General features: G+C 44.4%; 1 protein-coding gene across 2 annotated transcripts in view; it reads right to left on the bottom strand.

The window, feature by feature from the left end:
- Positions 1 to 237: 237 nt before the first annotated feature.
- RNF24 (ring finger protein 24) overlaps positions 238 to 17,846 on the bottom strand; it is a 136,492-nt gene continuing 118,883 nt past the window's right edge. Inside the window, exons 5-6 of one of the 2 annotated variants that reach the window (XM_081255903.1) lie at positions 7,930 to 8,009; positions 238 to 7,182 (exon numbers count right to left, since the gene is read on the bottom strand). In XM_081255903.1, coding sequence (XP_081112029.1) covers positions 7,044 to 7,182; positions 7,930 to 8,009 — 219 coding nt within the window. In that variant the 3' untranslated portion in view covers positions 238 to 7,043. The remainder of the gene's footprint in view (positions 7,183 to 7,929; positions 8,010 to 17,846) is intronic. The other variant, XM_081255904.1, reaches the window with a different exon arrangement.

Here is a 17,846-nt window from a genome sequence, read left to right on the forward strand (position 1 = left end):
AGTTGGTATTTCCAGACCTGGGATATAGCTAGAGGGGTGAGGTGTGGGCCAGTTCCACCACTGCAACCCTTCTGAGCACTGGTGTCCACATTTGGGAGACTGCTTGACTGTGTCCAGCCACACCTGTGGTGCTGAGGCCAGGGTGGCAGGGGGGCCCTGGCCTCTCTGCCTTCTCCTTTGCTGTGGCCTGGTGCTCCACTCATCACCCCTGACTAGCACCCCACACCATGGGAAGAGATAAGCCAGGCTCCTCTGTCACAATCACCTGTTGCTGTTGACCAATTCTGTTTGTTCAGAACCACCCTTCAGCTCTTGCTACGTGGGCTTAAGTGGGATGTGGGTGACCAAGGGTGCGTACATGCTCAGCACAAAGTATTTTTAAAATCTTTTTATTTACATTTAAGTCAATTACATGCATGTCTTATTTTTTAAACAAGAGTATTAGCAAAATGCATTAAAATTTTAAAATAGCAATTAAATATACAAAAATATATAGCTTACAAAAAACTGCGAATGTTTAAAAATATTCTGCTGCATAATTCTTAGTGTACAAACATGTCTATGAAACCTGAGGTTCAGCATTTCATAAACCTTTTTTTGAGGGAGTTATACGGTATCTAGTGAATAAACCCCAATGGGCTTAAAACTATAGGACTAATATCCACTCTTCCTGGCAAAGATCTGTCAAGAGACCCAGAGATGACAGTTCAGGAACACTCTCTTGGAAGACTGAGCTGTCACCAGGAAGGACTTCCTAACACTAGCCCCATCTGCCTCTCCTGCTCTAGCGGGGGGGGCCTGGGAGGGAAGGGGTGGATGGAGGGATGGTGTGCACCTGGCCCGAGACACAGGTCCGCCAGCCTTGTACTGGCCCAGGGAGCTGAGAGGGGCTTCATGGAAGAATAGACAAGTCCCTTGACACTGGTGGGGCCCACAATGTGGTTACATGTTCCTGGAGCAGGGAGGCCCTGACACTATAGCCACAGAAGTGAGCACTGGGTCGGTAAGCCAAGTGTGCTGATGCTTGGTCTAAAAGTGGAATAAAACTCTGCATCTTGCAACAACAATTTAGGCTCTGAAGCTGAACTGGAATAATAACATTTACTGAACAAGCCCCTCTGTTTTCCTCATGTTCCCAATCAAATGGAAGCACATTCCATGGCACGTGGAAGCCTTCGTTAATCTACTAAAGGAACATGACCCAGCATTCTCCAGTTATCAACTGCAAATTTCACCAGAATTTAGACACTTTCATTTCCTTTACTCAAATTCCTAAATGCTAATGGTGAAAGACAAGAGGTTCATCAAATGACAGAAGAGTGGAGTTTCACATACAGTTCCTTTGCAAGTTTCAGGTCAGGGGCCCAAGTTGCACTTTTAATCTAGGGAATCCCTGGGCTGCTGTTGTGTGTGGCAGGGTACCAGGGAGGTGGGTGAGGAATGAGGCACAAGTCCATGCCCCTCCCCGCAAGGCTGCCTGGAGGAAGCAGCTTTAACCTGGATCTCCTGCAGGGGCAAGAATGAACTTAATTTTTTTTGTTTTTTAAAGAAAATGTTGGTGGGATAATTTCTGTTGAAAAAATGTTGGGCGAGGAGAAACTCTATGGGAACATTTTCTTTTTAGTGTGTTCACGAAGTGTGGGAAGGGGGGCTTCCCTGGTGGCACAGTGGTTGAGGGTCCGCCTGCCGATGCAGGGGACACGGGTTCGTGCCCCGGTCCGGGAAGATCCCACATGCCGCGGAGCGGCTGGGCCCGTGAGCCATGGCCGCTGAGCCTGCGCTCCGCAACGGGAGAGGCCACAACAGTGAGAGGCCCACGTACCGCAAAAAAAAAAAAAAAAAAAAAAGGGAAGGGAAAGGGAGTAGGTTCATGAACTTGAACGTTCGGCCATATCTGCTGTTAATGCTGAGGCAGCTAACCACCTATTTGCTTAGCAACATCTGAGACATCTGCCCCACAAAACAAGGATGCCTCAGCCTTCAGTTACTGCTGCTTCTCAAACTCCTGCCTCAAAAACATGGGCTTGCCTAAGAAACCATGACAGTTGTAACCAGACGTCACTGCTGGACTCTTGGTCCTCACTTGAAACTGGATTGGGAGGCTGAGGTGCAGCTGCAGCCTGTCCAGGCTCCTGCAGAAGCTGCTGCACTGTGCTGTTGCTTTTGGCTGTGGAGCCTGCTCTTGAGTGTCCTGCAACAGACTCAGAAAGATAGGCTGGAAACTGGTTGTGCTGTCTTGTTATTTGGGCATCAGTGGTTAGGGTCAGGGAGGGATTGTAGTTTGATTGGGATAGCAAACTAGAATTTCATCATGCTGCAATCAGTGGAAAATATGCCTTATTCAAAAGGAATGTGATTATAGAAATATCCCCCAATTCTGGGCTCACCTTTACAGATATTCTGACTTCTGGGATGGTTCTTCCCACATGACTAGGAATGTTCCTTGAATATACTTGTCTGGTATTACACAAGTAAAAAAGAAAAAAAATTACACACATACAGTTGATTCTTGAACAATATAGGTTTGAACTGAGCAGGTCTACTTACACGTGGATTTTTTTCAGTGAATACATTCTACACGATCCAAAGTTGGATGAATCCTTGGATGCCGAACCACGGATATGGAGGGCTGACTGTAAAGTTATGCGCAGGCTGTACGGGGGGTCAGCGCCCCTAACCTGTGTTGTTCAAGGGACAACTGTGTGTGTGTGTCTGTGTGTATATATATATACACACACATACCCACACCCCATGCACATGTACATACATGTGTGTGTACTTGTACATGCATAAATAATCTCTGGAAGAATCCACAAGGAACTAATAGTGGGTCCTCAAGGGGTGAGGAACTTGGTTTGCTTGGAGGTCAGGGATGCAAGGAAGACTTAACTGTTTATGATTTGTGAACCACTTGAAGGGATTACCTATTCAAAAAATTAAGGAATATTCAGCACTGAGCAACCATGTTGGGGAGCACCGTGGGCAAAGGTAAATGGAAGTGACTAAGGAAGATAAAGAGGGGAAAGGGAAGGGAGCCAGGTGAACTGGGACCCAGGGGAGAGCCCCTACATCTCAGGAGGCTCTCTGCTGAGGTTGTTTCTTCAGGGACAACAGAGGAGCCCCATGTGGCCAGTTGACTAGTGTCAACTAGTAGCACCAGCCCCCATGACTCTAGGCCTGCCTGCTGGGCTCCAGACATGGTGGCCAATTCCCCACAAAAGCTGGTGGGGACACCCTTCCTACAATCCCTGGGTGGGCGGATAAGGAAACAGGCTTTGGGAGGCTAACTTGCAGGAAGGCACGTGGCTAGTGAGTGGCAAGGGGGTGATTCAAATCAAGCTGAGCACCTTTTCTCTACAGAGCTCTGGGGATGCCTCCCTGTGTGCATTTCATAATTCCCAGAAAACCTCTCAGAAGAAGTTACTACAGTCATTCAGGGCAGCTTAGCAGAATGGGACCAGGCCATGAAGATGATAGGCTTTGGAGTGGGTAATGTGGAAAGGAACAGGGCGTGAGGTCATTCGTTTGATGGATTTGAGGGGCTAGGCACTGGGGAAAGGATCTTTGTCAAGACTTGTCAAGAACAGTGTGTTTGGCAATGGTGTGAGGTCCCCTGTATCCCTCAGCCCAGACTTCCCCATGGGCCACCTGCTCCCATCTGGCCATTACTGTCTTGTCCTGTTCCTTGGCTAGGGCCTTAACTACTAGGGATAGGCCTAACCAAATCACTGTGGCAAAGAAAAGCAGCAGATGACAACTAGCATGTTAGGCCTACTCAACCAGGAATCAAGTCAGGCTGGTTTTGTTCCCTGTTCCTAAAGCCAGCTGAATTCAGCTGTACCCCTAATAACAACTAGATAATGATTGACCCACCCGTGGAGTCCAGTTGAGTCTGAGTTTTGCCCCACTAACCCACAGCATGCAACACCCAATCTCTGAGTCGCTTAAGACACATTAAGATGAAGTTAAAAAATCACATTACCTGCCAGTGGCCCAAAAGCAGACCAGAGTCCTCACATGTCTACAGATTAACAAAAGGTCAACAACTCATGGAGATAGATTTGGACAGGGCAGCCTCACTGGTCTCACTGTGAGGTGTGAGCTTGATCAAAGAGTATTAAGGGATCCTTGTTCTTTAAAAATGATTGTTTTTGAATGGAGATTTGACCTTGTCCTTCACATAAAACTGTGATTTTAATCAGAATTAAAGGAAGACATAAATTAAACCCTGGCCGTTCTCAGTTACAGCAGTGCAGCACAGGGACGTTCTGGAGGAGGACCCAGATGTGGGGAGCAAACACATTCACGTTGTGTTGCTAAGAATAATTACTGCAGGTGACACTGGCCATGCTGCAATAGAAGGACACCAAGCCAAGAAAGGGAAGATGACTACAAGCAGAGCAAACACTCTTAACCCCTCCAGTGTCAAGCCCCACCTTCGAAGAGCTGGGTTTTTAAAAGCCCTGCACATTCACAAGTGTTGAGGTCATGGTGTAAAGCAGACCCATGATGGTGCCTAGGGAGCGCACAGCACTCTCAAGCTTTCCTCTAATGGATGGGCTTTGAATGTCTGGTCCAACTGGCCTTTAGCTGTGACACTGAGATGAATTAATTTGCCTCCTTACAAATAGAGGGGCTTCGTGAGGCTGTCTCCTTGGTACTGATGCACTGAAAGGCTATAATCCTACAAAAGCTGTGAGATGAAATCATTTGCAGTATAGAACACAAGAATTCCTCCTTTGAAGGGAAAAGTTCTATTTCCTATTGGAACCCCATAACTAAGAGGTGACATTTGTCCCAAAGCCATTATGTGAAAATGGTAAGTGTTGGCTATGAATGAGGCTAGTCCAAAGTAAGCCTACTTCTGACATTGGTCACTGAAAACGTTTCACTATCAACTGGGTGCTCTGCAGCATTCAACTCTGTTGTGCTACAAAATAGAGAGTGCAGAAACAGAGGGTGAAAGTAGGTGTACAAATAGTTCTTTTCATGGGTGCCAGACAGACTAAGGCTTTCATATAAAAATATTCCACACTTCCCTTGCCCTGTTTAAAGAAGCAGTCCAGGGCCTCCCTGGTGGCGCAGTGGTTGAGAGTCCGCCTGCCGATGCAGGGGATACGGGTTCGTGCCCTGGTCCGGGAGGATCCCATATGCCGCGGAGCGGCTGGGCCCGTGAGCCATGGCCGCTGAGCCTGCGCATCCGGAGCCTGTGCTCCGCAAGGGGAGAGGCCACAACAGTGAGAGGCCCGCGTACCGCAAAATAAAAAAAAAAAAAAAAAAAAAAAGAAGCAGTCCAGTTAGCATACCATGAATAGGTCACACATAGGGTACAGCCAATTCCGACCAACTGGATTTGTAATTTCCCAAACTGGATTCTGCCCAGAACTTTTCTAGGCTAATGGGAATATTCCTCCTCATCTGATCCCAGCCACCTGAGCCAAGGACAGGTTCCCTCGCCCATTCTAAGATGGTAGAGGCTGGATTCCAAGAAAATTCCTGGAGATATGCCATGAACAGAGTAGCAAAGTTTCCTCCACTCTCTCCGTATCATGCAGGCTGTATTTCCAATGAGAAACTGCCCCCACTCATACTTGCGGGATGGAGCAGAGAGGCAAAGCTGTTGATGAGGAGTCCCACCCCTGTGATGGAGGGAGGTGGAGAGCAGGGCTGTGGAAGAGCACTTTCTCTCTGACCCAATGCTGTTTCACATAGCTAACATAAAATAGTCATGAATCCTGCTGTACTCTGAGTCATTTCTAGAAAAGTTGGACAGAAAGAGCCAAAAAGCAGCATGCATTTCTCCCCTATAAAGACACTTTGAATTAGTTATCCAAGTCCAAATACTGAAGCACACACCAATGGTGAATAGCCTTGCAGGAGCTTCCTGAAACTATTCACAATTTCTAGCATTTCCCTGGCTTCAGAATTACATAGGGATCTTATTTGGGATACTTTAAGTTGTTAAGTCAACGATGGGCATTTTCTTTTGAGTAGAAAGAGAGGGCAAGAGAGGGAAGAGAACAGAGAAGGACGGGGAGAAGCAAGGGGGTTAGCATCCTCCTCTCAGCTCAGCAGGGCCAAGGGGACTGGCCGTTATCAGTAAGATGCTCCTCTTTGGAGCCATATGAGGGGCTTACAGCAGCTTCCTACTGAGGCAGTGGGCCAAGACCAGCAGGTATGCTGGAACCACACAGCATATGTGGGAATGTGGGCAGCACCCTGAGGCCCCCAGGTCATACAGGGACAGCATGGGCTCAGAGGCCCACCCCCTGCTGGGGCTCCTGATGGCAGCTTGGCTGTGCCTCACTGGTGAGTAGGAGGGGAAACAAGAGGAAATGGCTTTTGACCAGACCTTTCCAAGCACATCTAATGTTTTTAGCTTAGATGATTTGATAAGCAGGTGGTGTGAACTTGAGGCAGGACCAGTGGTGACGGGTACTGCTGCTTTTTTGTAACCAAAGCCCTTGGGTTCCAAGATGGCCTTATCAAAGGGACATAACGTGAAAAGCCTTGTTGGCACTGCCTCCAGCACTGCAGCCGGTTGTGCTTGGGCTGAGGTAACCACTGTTTTTACTTGGCTGGGGCTGCTAGGAGGGTTTGCTGCTGCAGAGGCCTGCGCTGTCTGCATAGAAGCTCATGTGTCCACAGGGTCAGGGTGGGGGTGGCTTTAAAGACCTGCACTCAGTTCCCTTCTCTAACACTTGTGTTTCTCGTCCTTTCTGCTTGATAAAGATTCACCTTGACATGGAGATAAGTGTCTGGGAGACAGTGCAATGGAGTTAGCAAGAGACCCTCATGAGGTTCTCGAACCAAACCCGCAGGCTCATCTACTCCTCTCCTCTTGGCATGGGGTGGTGTCAGAGTGCTTTGGTTGTCACAAGACCCAGAAGTCTCGGTTCCCAGCCTAGTTGGCCCAAGAGTTCATTAGACAAAGGAAGCGGCAGCGGGTGCCCCAGGTAGTGCAGCCAACACAGAGACTGCTTGTGTTCCTCCTGGCTCCACGCAGACATTGGCTCCTGCAACAGTTTGATCCTTGTGATGAGCTATACAATGTTCTCTGCCCCGGGGAGGGGCCCCTGTGGGGGTCCACGGTCCTGCTTACTATGCAACTGGGCCAGCTGCAGAACCGGCATGTTGCACAGTGGACATACTTTGCGAACCTCCAGCCACTTAATAAGGCACCTGCAGAACGAGACACCACAAGAAGGAAGATGTCAGTCCCATGCTCGTGGCACCCCCTGCCCACATGCCTCACATGTAGAACATGTCTGTTGCTCAGAGGTGGGGACTGGAGTGAACAGCCAGGTCCCAAAGAGTTCTACCACTGGGTGGAGAATGAATTTCACCCTCTGGAGGAACCAGAGACTCCAGTTTTCCAAGAAGCTACAGTCAGTATGCTATACCCTCAGTCATCCATGACTTCTTAAAGAATGAAGTACATTGAGGAGGGTGGTGGGAAGGAGGAGAAATGAAGTTTTCTAATAGAAATACAAAACACATAAAATTGCTAGAGAGGGGGAATATTAAATATGTCTGTAGGAAGGGGGAGGAGATGGTCCCACACTACTATTAACATTCAGACTATTTATTTTGATTTAAAATAACTATGGTTTTGATTAAAATGTTTTTAGGAAAGGAAACTCTCATTGGAAAGTTCCAGTAAAACAGCTCTTTATAGCCTGGGCTCCAAGGAGGTGTGGGCTTGTCTGGGCTCTGCCTGAAGTCCGGCCTTGGTATTCACGTTCCACCACCACTCTGATCCCTCCTAATGTCACACACACAAAACAGCCTGTAGGGCGCTCAGCTTTCTGCATTATAAACCAATCATGAAGCCATCAAGCTTGTCTGGCACTGCCCCAAGCCTACAAGTGAGTTGGTCAATGTGCCTCAAACTCAGGTCCTCTTAAATAATTCCACACCAATACTTACTTTCTGTGGAAGGCATGCTTACATGGACAAATCCCCAACTCATCTCGAGGCTTGAAGTCTTCTAGGCACACTGCACAGAGCTGAAAGACAGATTCACAGATGAGGCAAAGTATCTGCTAAGGACTCTCCCAGGCCAATGTAAAGTGCAGGCACCCGAGGCCCAGCCATTTGAAGGGACTTCCAATGTCCCACAACTCTTTAAGTGAAAGAAACAGGCTCGAATCGGCAAGGTCTTCTGAAGAAGTATCTCCTGCTCTTCCTGTCATGTGTCTTCAAGATGGAGGGCAGATGGGAGAAGACAGAAAGCAAGAGGCAGGTTCCTTTACTTCAGTCCATCAGCAGAGTGTGACTTAGGTTTATTCTCACCAGATAGACTGAGCATAATGTAATTTTCTGTGCTGTGCCAAGGGGCTGACTTTCTGCAGGGAATGCTCTGCCTGCTCAGCAGCAGGGCCCCTGAAGGGACTACTCACACCCTGGGGCAGGCCCTGGGGCTCTCCTTTCTCCAGTTTTCATAACGTGGAAACTATAATCCATGGCACAGCCTGCAGTAGTATGCTTCTTGTAGTTCCTGGGGCCCCTTATTTTGGCACTGTCCTTCTGTCAGTGTCTGTCTTTGTCTTATAAAAAGTTATTCAAGAGTCACTGAATTTAACCTTATGAAAATGTGCAGATGGGGCAGGATTGTTCTGACAGGTGGCTAGCCTCCACTGCTTGGAAAGAAGCCTTCTTCAAAGCCAGATGCTCCGTTCCAACCACTACTTGGGCACTTACCAGTGCCCAGGGACACCAAGTATCATCCCATTTACTCACTTTACAAATGGGGAAACAGAAACTCAGAGCAGTAACCATGTTGCCTGAGGTGAGTGGCCAGGTCTGGCTGGGGACCAAGGTCTGTTACACTTTCATCTGCCCAAAGCTTGCACTCCTCCCTGCTTGCTTCCCTGTCCATCTCCAGGGATCCTGGTTCAACCATCACCATTTCTTGTCCAGACTGCTGACCTGCCTCCCTGTCACCTGTTTCTTAACCTATAACAAGTAACCCAGTATTCTTAAGTTATGTGACAGGACACATGGCTTTTGGTGTCCCGTGGCCAGTGCTGTGGCTGTTGGTCTTCCAAACCCTTCTCCAGGGAGCTCTCAGGGCCTTGTGTATATAGCAGACAAGATCTTCACAGGAGGAGGAGCATGGATACCTGTCTTATCAGATTTGGCATTACTGCTGAGACAGCAGGAGAGCAGGGAGGAAGGCAGGACAGATGGCTGGCCTTGGCTCGGACACCCAAGCTGTGTGACTTCTGCCATCATGATGCCTCTCAAGCTCTGTTGCTTCATCTGTAGAGTGAGGATCCTACATACCCCCAACCCCCTGCCTGGGACTGTCATCAGCTCAGGTTGGGGGCAGGCCTGAGGAGGCAGTAAGGCAGTCTACCAATACCAGTTGTTTTTATTCATGTTTAAATTTAGTGATGGGTGTACTATTTTCAAGCCCATTTTTGTTTTCTGGAGGAAGGTTAAGAACAAGCTGTGGGTAAAGATGAGAAACTAGCGGTTCCAGCCTTGGGATGATCTTTTTTGGGCTTCTGCTTCCCATCTGTAAAGGGAGAATGATGTTCCCACCTCCTACACTGTGTGAAAAGGTCCTCTGGCCTTAACCCAGCTTCCCTCCCAGCATAGCCTTCTGAAACAGGATGAGGACTGCTGGCTCTGCCCTGTAGAGATTCAGTGCTGATCCTACCAAAGGGCAAGACGTTGCTTTGGTTATTTTTCCAGAATCCAAAATTAGATTTATAGCCTTTTCAAATGGAGTTACTATTAATGGCTATTACGTTCTTCTTAAAAAATTCTAAAACCATAGTCACCTGAAAAAAAAAAAGATAAATTCTGACGTGTTAAGCACTAAAGTTGACCAAAAGCCAAGGTCAGTCATGAAGAGAAAAGCCTTAGATCTGACTTCTTAGAAGTTCCCTCAAGGGTCAAACTAGTTTTACAAATTTACAGATCATATTTTGCAAATGAGCTTTGCTTTCCAGTATTTCAACAAGATTGTTTCTCTCATTCCTTTTTAAAAATGGAGATATATAATTCACACATCATAATATTCACCCCTGTAAAGTGTACAATTCAGCAGTTTTTCATATATTCATAGAGTTGTGCAACCATCATACTAATTCCAGAACATTTTTATCATCTGCCTTCAAAAGCCCATGTCCATAAGCAGTCACCCCCCATTCCACCTTCTCCCCTGGCAACCACTAATCAACTTCCTGTCTTGATGGATTTGTTTATTCTGGTCATTTCAAAGTGGAATGGAATCATGTAATGGTATCACACAACATGTGGTCTTTTGTGCCTGTCTCCTTTCACTTAGAAAGATACCTTCAAAGTTCACTCATGCTGTAGCATGAATCAATACTTCATTCTTTTTTGTGGCAAAATAGTATTCCGTTATATGAATATACCACATTTATCCATTCATCTGTTGATGGCCACTTGGGTCGTTTATACCTTTTGGCTATTGTGAATAATCTTGCTCTAAACATTGGTGCACAAGTATCTGTTAAGAGTTTTCATTTCTCTTGGGTATATATCTAGGAGTAGAATTGCTGGGTCATATGGTAGCTCTATGTTTACCTTTTTGAGGAACTACTAAACTGTTTTCCAAAGTGGGCAAACCATTTCACATTCTCACCAGCAGTGTATGAGGGCTCCAATTTCTCCATATCTTCAGGTTATTATTATTGTCTCTTTGATTATATCCATCCTAGATGGTATGAAGTGACATCTCATTGGGGGTTTGATTTGCATTTCCCGAATGACTAACAATGTGCTTACTGGCCATTTGTATACCTTCTTTGGAGAAACGTCTTTTCAAATTCTTTGTCCGTTTTTTAGTTGGGTAATTTTTCTTTTTATTATTGAGTTGTGAGACTTCTTTATATATACTAGACACAAATCCCTTATCAGATAGCCAACTGATTTTGACAAAGGTGCAAAAGCATTTCAATGGCAGAAGGACAGCCTTTCCAACAAATGGTGTTGGAGCAATGGGACATCCATAGGCACCAAGAAACCAAAAAAGATTGATAAACTGGATTTCATCAAATTTAAAAACTTTTGCTCTGCAAAAGATCCTGTTAGGATAAAAAGACTGGGACAAAGTATTTGCAGATCTTTTTATTTTGTAGGCTTTTTATTATTGAGTTGTAAGCGTTCTTTATGTATTCTGGATACCAAACTCTTATCAGATATAAGATTTGCAAATATTTTCTCCCTGTGGTTTGTCTCTTTACTTTCTTCTTTTTTTTCAATGTCTTTAAAAAAATATTTTATTTATTTGGGTGCATCGGGTCTTAGTTGTGGCATGCAGGATCTTTCGTTGTGGTGAGTGGGCTTCTCTCTCTAGTTGCGGCGTGCGGGCTCCAGAGTGCACAGGCTCAGTAGTTGCAGCGTGTAGGCTCTCTAGTTGTGGCGTGTGGGCTTAGTTGCCCTGTGACATGTGGGATCTTAGTTCCCCCATCAGGGACTGAACCCGTGTCCCCTGCATTAGAAGGCAGATTCTTAACCACTGGACCACCAGGGAAGTCCCTGTCTCTTTACTTTTTTTTTTTTTTTTTTTTTTTTGCAGTACACGGGCCTCTCACTGTTGTGGCCTTGCCCGTTGCAGAGCACAGGCTCTAGGACGCGCAGGCTCAGCAGCCACGGCTCACGGGCCCAGCCGCTCCGCGGCATGTGGGATCTTCCCGGACTGAGGCACGAACTCTCAACCACTGCGCCACCAGGGAAGCCCCTCTTTACTTTCTTGATAATGTCCTTTGAAGCACAAAAGTTTTAAGTTCTGATGAAGTTCGATTTATCTAGTTTTTTCTTTGGCTGGTTGTGCTTTTAGGTGTTGTATATAGGAAATCATTGTCTAATCCAAAGCCACGAAGATATATATTTATGTTTACTTCTAAGAGTTTTGTTATTTTAGTTGTTACATTTAGGTCTTTGATTCATTTTTGAGTTCCTTTGTGTATGGTGTGAAGCAGGGCTCCAATTTCATTCTTTTTTGTGTGGTTATCTAGTTATCCCAGAACCATTTGTTGAATAGACTACTCTTTTCCTATTGGATGTCTTGGCACCCTTGTTGAAAATCAGTTGACCATAAATGTATGGGTTTATTTCTGAACTCTCATTTCTATTCCATTGATCTGTATGTCTGTCTATCTGCCAGTATCACACTGTCTTAAATACTGTAGCTTTGCAGTAAGTTCTGATATTGGGAGGTGTGAATCCTCCAATCCTCTCCTTTTTTAAGACTGTGTTTGGCCATTCAGGGTCTTCTGCATTTCCATGTGAATTTTAAATTCTGCTTGTTAATTTCTACAAAAAAAAGAAAGGGCAGCTGTGATTTTGACAGGAGTTGTGTTGATTTTGTAAATATTTGGGGGGAATACTGCTATATTAACAATAGTAAGTCTTCCAAACCATGAACAAAGGATGTCTTTCCATTCATTTAGGTCTTCTATAATATCTTTCAATGATGTTTTATAATTTTTCAGTGTACAAGTCTGAGCTTCTTTTGTTAAATTTATGCCTAGGAATCTCGTTCTTTTTGATGCTATTGTAATTGGAATTGCTTTCTTAATTTCATTTTCAGATTGTTCATTGCCACTGGATAGAAATACAGCTGATTTTATTTATTTATTTAATTTACTTTATTTATTTTATTTTTGGCTGCATCGGGTCTCAGTTGCGGCACACGGGATCTTCATTGAGGTATGTGGGATCTTTCGTTGCAGCGCGTGGGCTTCTCTCTAGCTGTGGCCTGCGGGTTTTCTCTTCTCTAGTTGTGGCACGCAGGCTCCAGGGCACGTGGGCTCTGTAGTTTGCCGTGTGCAGGCTCTCTAGTTGAGGCGTGTGAGCTCAGTAGTTGTGGCGTGTGGGCTTAGTTACCCCACAGCATGTGGGATCTTAGTTCCCTGACCAGGGGTTGAACCCACGTCCCCTGCATTGGAAGGCAGATTCTTTACCACTGGACCACCAGGGAAGTCCCTACAGCTGATTTTTGTATATTGATCTTTATCCTGGAAATTTATTGAACTCATTTATCTTGTGATTTTTGGTGGATTCTTTAGGGGTTTCTGTGTTTACAAAATCATATCTGCAAATATAGCTTTACTTCTTTCTTTCCAATCTGGATGCCTTTGATTACTTTTTCTTGCCTAACTGCTCTGCCTAGACCCCTCCAGTACAATGTTGAATAAAAGTGATAAGAGTAGGCATCCTTGTCTTGTTTCCCCTTAAGAGGAAAAGCTTTCAGTCTTTCATTAAGTATGATGTTAGTTGTGGGTTTTTAAAAAAATTTTTATTTATCTATTTATTTATTGGCTGCTTTGGATCTTCGTTGCTGCGTGTGGGCTTTCTCTAGTTGCAGTGAGCGGGGGCTACTCTTCATTGCGGTGCGTGGGCTTCTCACTGTGGTGGCTTCTCTTGTTGCGGAGCACAGGCTCTAGGCACGCAGGCTTCAGTAGTTGTGGCATGTGGGCTCAGTAGTTGTGGCTTGGGGGCTCTAGAGTGCAGGCTCAGTAGTTGTGGCGCACGGGCTTAGTTGCTCCGCGGCATGTGGGATCTTCCCAGACCAGGGCTTGAACCCGTGTCCCCTGTATTGGCAGGCGGATTCTTAACCACTACACCACCAGGGAAGCCCAGTTGTGGGTTTTTCATAGAAATCTTTATCAAGTTGCAGAAGTTCCCTTCTGCTTCTAGTTTATTGAGTATTATCATAAAAGAATGTTGAATTTTGTCAAATGCTTTTTCTGCATCTATTAAGGTAGTCATGTGTTCTCCCTACTCCTTTATTCTGTCAATAGGGGGTATTACATTGACTCATTTTCCTTTGTTGAACCAACCTTGTATTCCTGGGATAAATTCCATTTAGTTATGATATATAATCCTTTTTATATGCTGCTGAATTTGGTTTGCTAGTATTTTGTTGAGGATTTTTACAACTATATTCATAAGGAATATTGGCTTGGAGTTTTCTTTTTTTATGATGTCATTGACTGGCCTTGATATTAGGGCAATACTGGCCTCACAGAATGAGGATAGGAAACATTCCCATCACTCTTCATTTTTTGAAGTCAAAGAATAGATCCTTTGCAGCCAGTTAAGCCAACTGTGCTCTTTTCCACATGGGGGCCTGGTGCGCAATGGCTGCAAACAGCAGCCTCCTCGGTAGTGTATGCAGCCTGTTGCCTGTATGGGTTGCCCTAAGGGACCTTGGAGACAGCCCTTTCCAATGGACATTAATGATTGGCATGCTGTCCCCAATCTAGGCTCCAGACGGGTATGCGTGGTGCCTTTGGAAAGCCCCAGGGTACAGTGGCCAGGGTCCACATTGGCCAGGTCATAATGTCCATCCGCACCAAGCTGCAGAACAAGGAGCATGTGGCTGAGGCCCTCCGCAGGTCCAAGTTCAAGTTCCCTGGCCACCAGAAGATCCACATCTCCAAGAAGTGGGGATTTACTAAGTTTAATGTAGACGAATTTGAAAACATGGTGGCAGAAAAGTGGCTCATCCCAGATGGCTGTGGGGTCAAGTACATCCCTAATCGTGGCCCCCTGGACAAATGGCGGGCCCTGCACTGGTGAGAGCCTTGGCGCTGCCCCCTCCTCACCCATGCCCACCAATAAACACTACTTTCTTGTCAAAAAAAAAAAAAAAGAATAGATCCTATCAGCCCTGTCAGAAACAGGGCTAGGACATCCATTTACTGATTGGTCAGTCTATAGATACTTGAGTTTATTTGTTTTACATGTTATTGATGGCATCTGCAGAGAACAAAAGGAAGCCAGGTCACGACATTTCAAAGTAATTTTTTACAGCTTGAGGAACAGCAGAAGCTTCAAGTTTGTGGGTGCAGTAGGGGCATCATAATGTGAAGGCTCCAGACTCAGAAAGATAGGGTCACCTTCTTTCTCCACACTCAGAAGCTAGAGGACATGCCCATTTTCCTCAACTTTCTTAAACCTCAATTTTTACAAAAGCAAAATAAGGAATAATACTTACCTCACCTAAATTTTTTAAAGTGTCAGTTCCCTTGCTCCTAAGATAAATTATATGAAGAAACAGACATCTTGGTAATTTTGCCACCTTGTATACATGATTCCATTTTCTTTACACTGAGATTATACCCATAAATAAAACAAATTTCAAGGGAAAAATGGCTTTTAGTGACCATAGCATATATACTGGAAAGAAGCCTAATTTTCTAGTATTCGCAGAGTGCGTGATCCCTAAAATGACCAAGAAGGAAGGATTTGACAATTTTCAAGGGGTTGACACAGTCTATAAATTTACCTCAAAATGCAAGCTAGGGAGTGGAGAGTCATGTGGGGAAGACAACGTCACACAATGAAAATGACCCACAGCTCAGGGAATTTAGCCAAAATGATTTTCTTTTAAATATACAATCATTCTTTGATGGTGGTAGTGAACACTAATATACCTTTCCTTGAATGGTTACGAGGATAATCATATCTTTTGCAAAGGCAGCATTCCCAGTTCAGACGTGTCATTTAAGGTTGGAATCTTTAAAAGCTATGAAAGCACTCTAAACATGGCTGTGCTGCTCAGGAAAGATCTGACTTTCCTGTTCCAAACTGAAGTGCAGTGGGACGTCCGTTCCATGGCCCTCGTGTTCGTGTGCTCAGCCCTTTACTGTCCTTGCCTCACTGGCTTATGACTTTCTTTCCTGTGGGACCAGTGCTCCTTGAGGGCAGGGAGGGACTATACTTTGCCCACTCAATCTCTAGGGTCCTCTATACTGTCAGCTCCCTATACATGCTTTGGGTTTTTTTTTTTAAACTGTTTTTGTAAAACAATTTTTACAATTTAAACTGAGGGACGAAACTCAGTTGGGCTCTAAGTATTCATATTATAATTTTAAAATTAATTTGAGTAATGTGATTTATAAGAAGATTGATCAGTAATCCTAGAAAGACTGAGAGGGTTTATATCTCATATAAACCCTACATAAGAAAGGGATGTGGCAAAACTTGTACCACCAGACCCCCTCCTCACTGGACCAAAGGGAAGGGAATGAGCTTGTGGGGAGGTGAGGAGAAGGAAAAGATGTTCCTAACTTCATTTTACACAGCGGGGCAACTCCAATGGGGTTACATTCCTACAGTCTCTTCTTGTGGAAAGTAGGGTAGAGCAGGGCCATAGCATGTCTGCCACATGACTCCTCACCCACTCTCTGCCTGATCCAGGAAAACTGACCTAAAGATGACTTTTCCTGGTCCTTGTGCAGCTAGGATCCCACCTGCTGCTGAGATGCAGGAGGGAGCAGGTTCTCCTTTCCTTTCTGTATGTATAGGCAATATCACCCTGCCAGAAGAGGGGATGGACCCAAACATGTTCAAATTTAGAAGCTATATGGATGGCTGTATCACTGTACTGTACTGTAGATGTGGGCTCAGGGTTCTGATTGGCCCACATGGCCACAGCAGGTGGATGAGGCCTTCTCTGGGAGAGTGGCAGGATAGAAAGAATACAGTACAGAAAAAATATTTGAAGAAATAATGTTTGAAAACTTCCCAAGCTTGGCGAAAGACAAACCTACGTATTTATGAAGCTGAGTAAACCCCAAACAGGAAAAATCCAAAGAAATCCATGCTGAGACGTATCATAATCAAATTGCTGAAAACTAAAGACGTAGAAAAAAATCTTGAAAGCAGCCAGAGAAAAATGACACATTATGGATAGGAGATCGATGATTCAAATGACTATGAATTTCTCATCAGAAACCATGGAGGTCAGAAGGAAGTGGCACAACATTTTAAAAGTGCTGAAGGAAAAGAAATAACCCAGGAATAAAGGTGAAATAAAGACATTCTCAGATGAAGGCAAACTAATACAATTCATAGCCAGCAGATCTGCTCTAAAAGAATTGCTAAAGGAGGTTCATCACATAGAAGGAAAATGACATAAGAAGGAAACTTGGAACATTGGGAATTAAGAGCAACAGAAACGGTAAATATCTGGATAAATATAACAAACTATTCGTCCCCTCCTGAATTCTTTAAAATATATCTGATGGTTAAAAGTAAAAAATGTAACACTGTCTGATGCCATTTTCAATGTGTATAGGTGTAATATGACACTTACTGTATAAAGGGGTAAAAGTAAAGGGATCTATATGGTGATAAGGTTTCTACATTACAAATGAAGTGCTAAAAAATTGATTCTAGGTATTTATTTTGTAATCCCTAAGTAACCACTAGAAAATTATACAAAAAGATAAAATCACAATAGATAAAATACTAAAAATGTTCAAATAACCCAAAAGAAGGTAGGAGGAAACAAAGGAATAAGAAAGGGGGGCAAAAGCGGAAGATAAATAGTAAAAGAGTAGACCTAATTTCAAACACATCAATAATTGCATTGAACATAAATGGTCTAAACACATCAATTAAAAGACAGGTTGGCAGGGTGGATTAAAAAACATGACCTAACTATATTCTGTCTATAAAAACACTCACTTTAAATATAAAGACATAATGTGTTTTTACATATTAGAAAACTCAACATGGTAAAGATACCAAATTTCCCCCTGATTTATATATTTAATGCAATACTAATCAAGATCCCAGCAGGATTTTTGTTGTTGTTTGTGTGTGTACAGATAGACAAGCTGCTGTTACAATTTACATGGAAGAGCAAAGGAACCAGACTAGCTAAAACAGTTTTGGAAAAGAAGAATAAAGTTGGAGGAATCATATTACCTGATTTTAAGACTTGCTATAAAAATACAGTAATCAAAACTGTGGTATTGGTGAAGGGACACAGGCACAGAAATCAATGGAACAGAATAGAGAATCCAGAAATAGACTCACCAAAATATGGCCATTTGATTTTTGATAAAGGT

The sequence above is a fragment of the Mesoplodon bidens genome (assembly GCF_964165515.1).
Source record: "Mesoplodon bidens genome assembly, chromosome: 15".
NCBI lineage: Eukaryota > Metazoa > Chordata > Mammalia > Artiodactyla > Ziphiidae > Mesoplodon > Mesoplodon bidens.